Genomic DNA, 587 nt, shown 5'->3' with positions numbered 1-587 from the left:
GGATGGGGACAGAACGGGACGTCCCCAAGGGGCGGCGGTGACGCGGCCCCTTCCCGGATCCCGCGGGGACAGCGCGGGGACAGCGCGACACGGGGGACACGGGGACAGCGCGGGGACAGGGGGCACACGGGGTGTGGGGACAGGGAGTGGGGGACAACAGGGACAGGGATGGTGGCATTTGGGGACAGGGATCGGGGGACAACAGGGATGGGGACATGGGATCTTGGGGACAGGGAATGGGGGAGAGCAGGGACAGGGATGGTGGCATTTGGGGACAGGGCACAAAAGACCTTGGGGACAAGGCACAAGGGACACAGGGATGGGACACTGGGGACAGTGCTCACAGCACCTTGGGGACATCACTCATGGTGACAATGGTGACAAGGCGATGGCACCATAGGGACAGGGCACAGGGGCCACCCACAGGGCACCATGGCACAGGGGACACTGAGGGGACAGGCGTGGCACGGGGACATCCCCGGCACGGTGACTCTGAGCATCGCTGGGGACGCTGGCAGCAGGTGGCATTTCGCCATCGCTCGGTGTCACTGTCACCTGCCCCGCCAGTTCCCGGGGCGGGCGCCCTT

At 67.0% G+C, this 587-nt stretch overlaps 1 protein-coding gene across 1 annotated transcript in view; it reads right to left on the bottom strand.

Moving 5' to 3' along the window:
- The window catches only part of LOC102032417 (transmembrane emp24 domain-containing protein 4-like), a 6,524-nt gene extending 6,157 nt beyond the window's left edge, over positions 1 to 367 (bottom strand). The window contains exon 1 of the mRNA XM_031065773.1: positions 345 to 367. Coding sequence (XP_030921633.1) covers positions 345 to 367 — 23 coding nt within the window. The remainder of the gene's footprint in view (positions 1 to 344) is intronic.
- Between the last annotated feature and the right edge of the window lie 220 nt (positions 368 to 587).

This window comes from Geospiza fortis, unplaced genomic scaffold, assembly GCF_000277835.1.
Source record: "Geospiza fortis unplaced genomic scaffold, GeoFor_1.0 scaffold3329, whole genome shotgun sequence".
NCBI classification, from domain to species: domain Eukaryota; kingdom Metazoa; phylum Chordata; class Aves; order Passeriformes; family Thraupidae; genus Geospiza; species Geospiza fortis.
The sequence above is the reverse complement of the archived record's forward strand: the minus strand, read 5'-3'. Positions and strand labels throughout refer to the sequence as shown.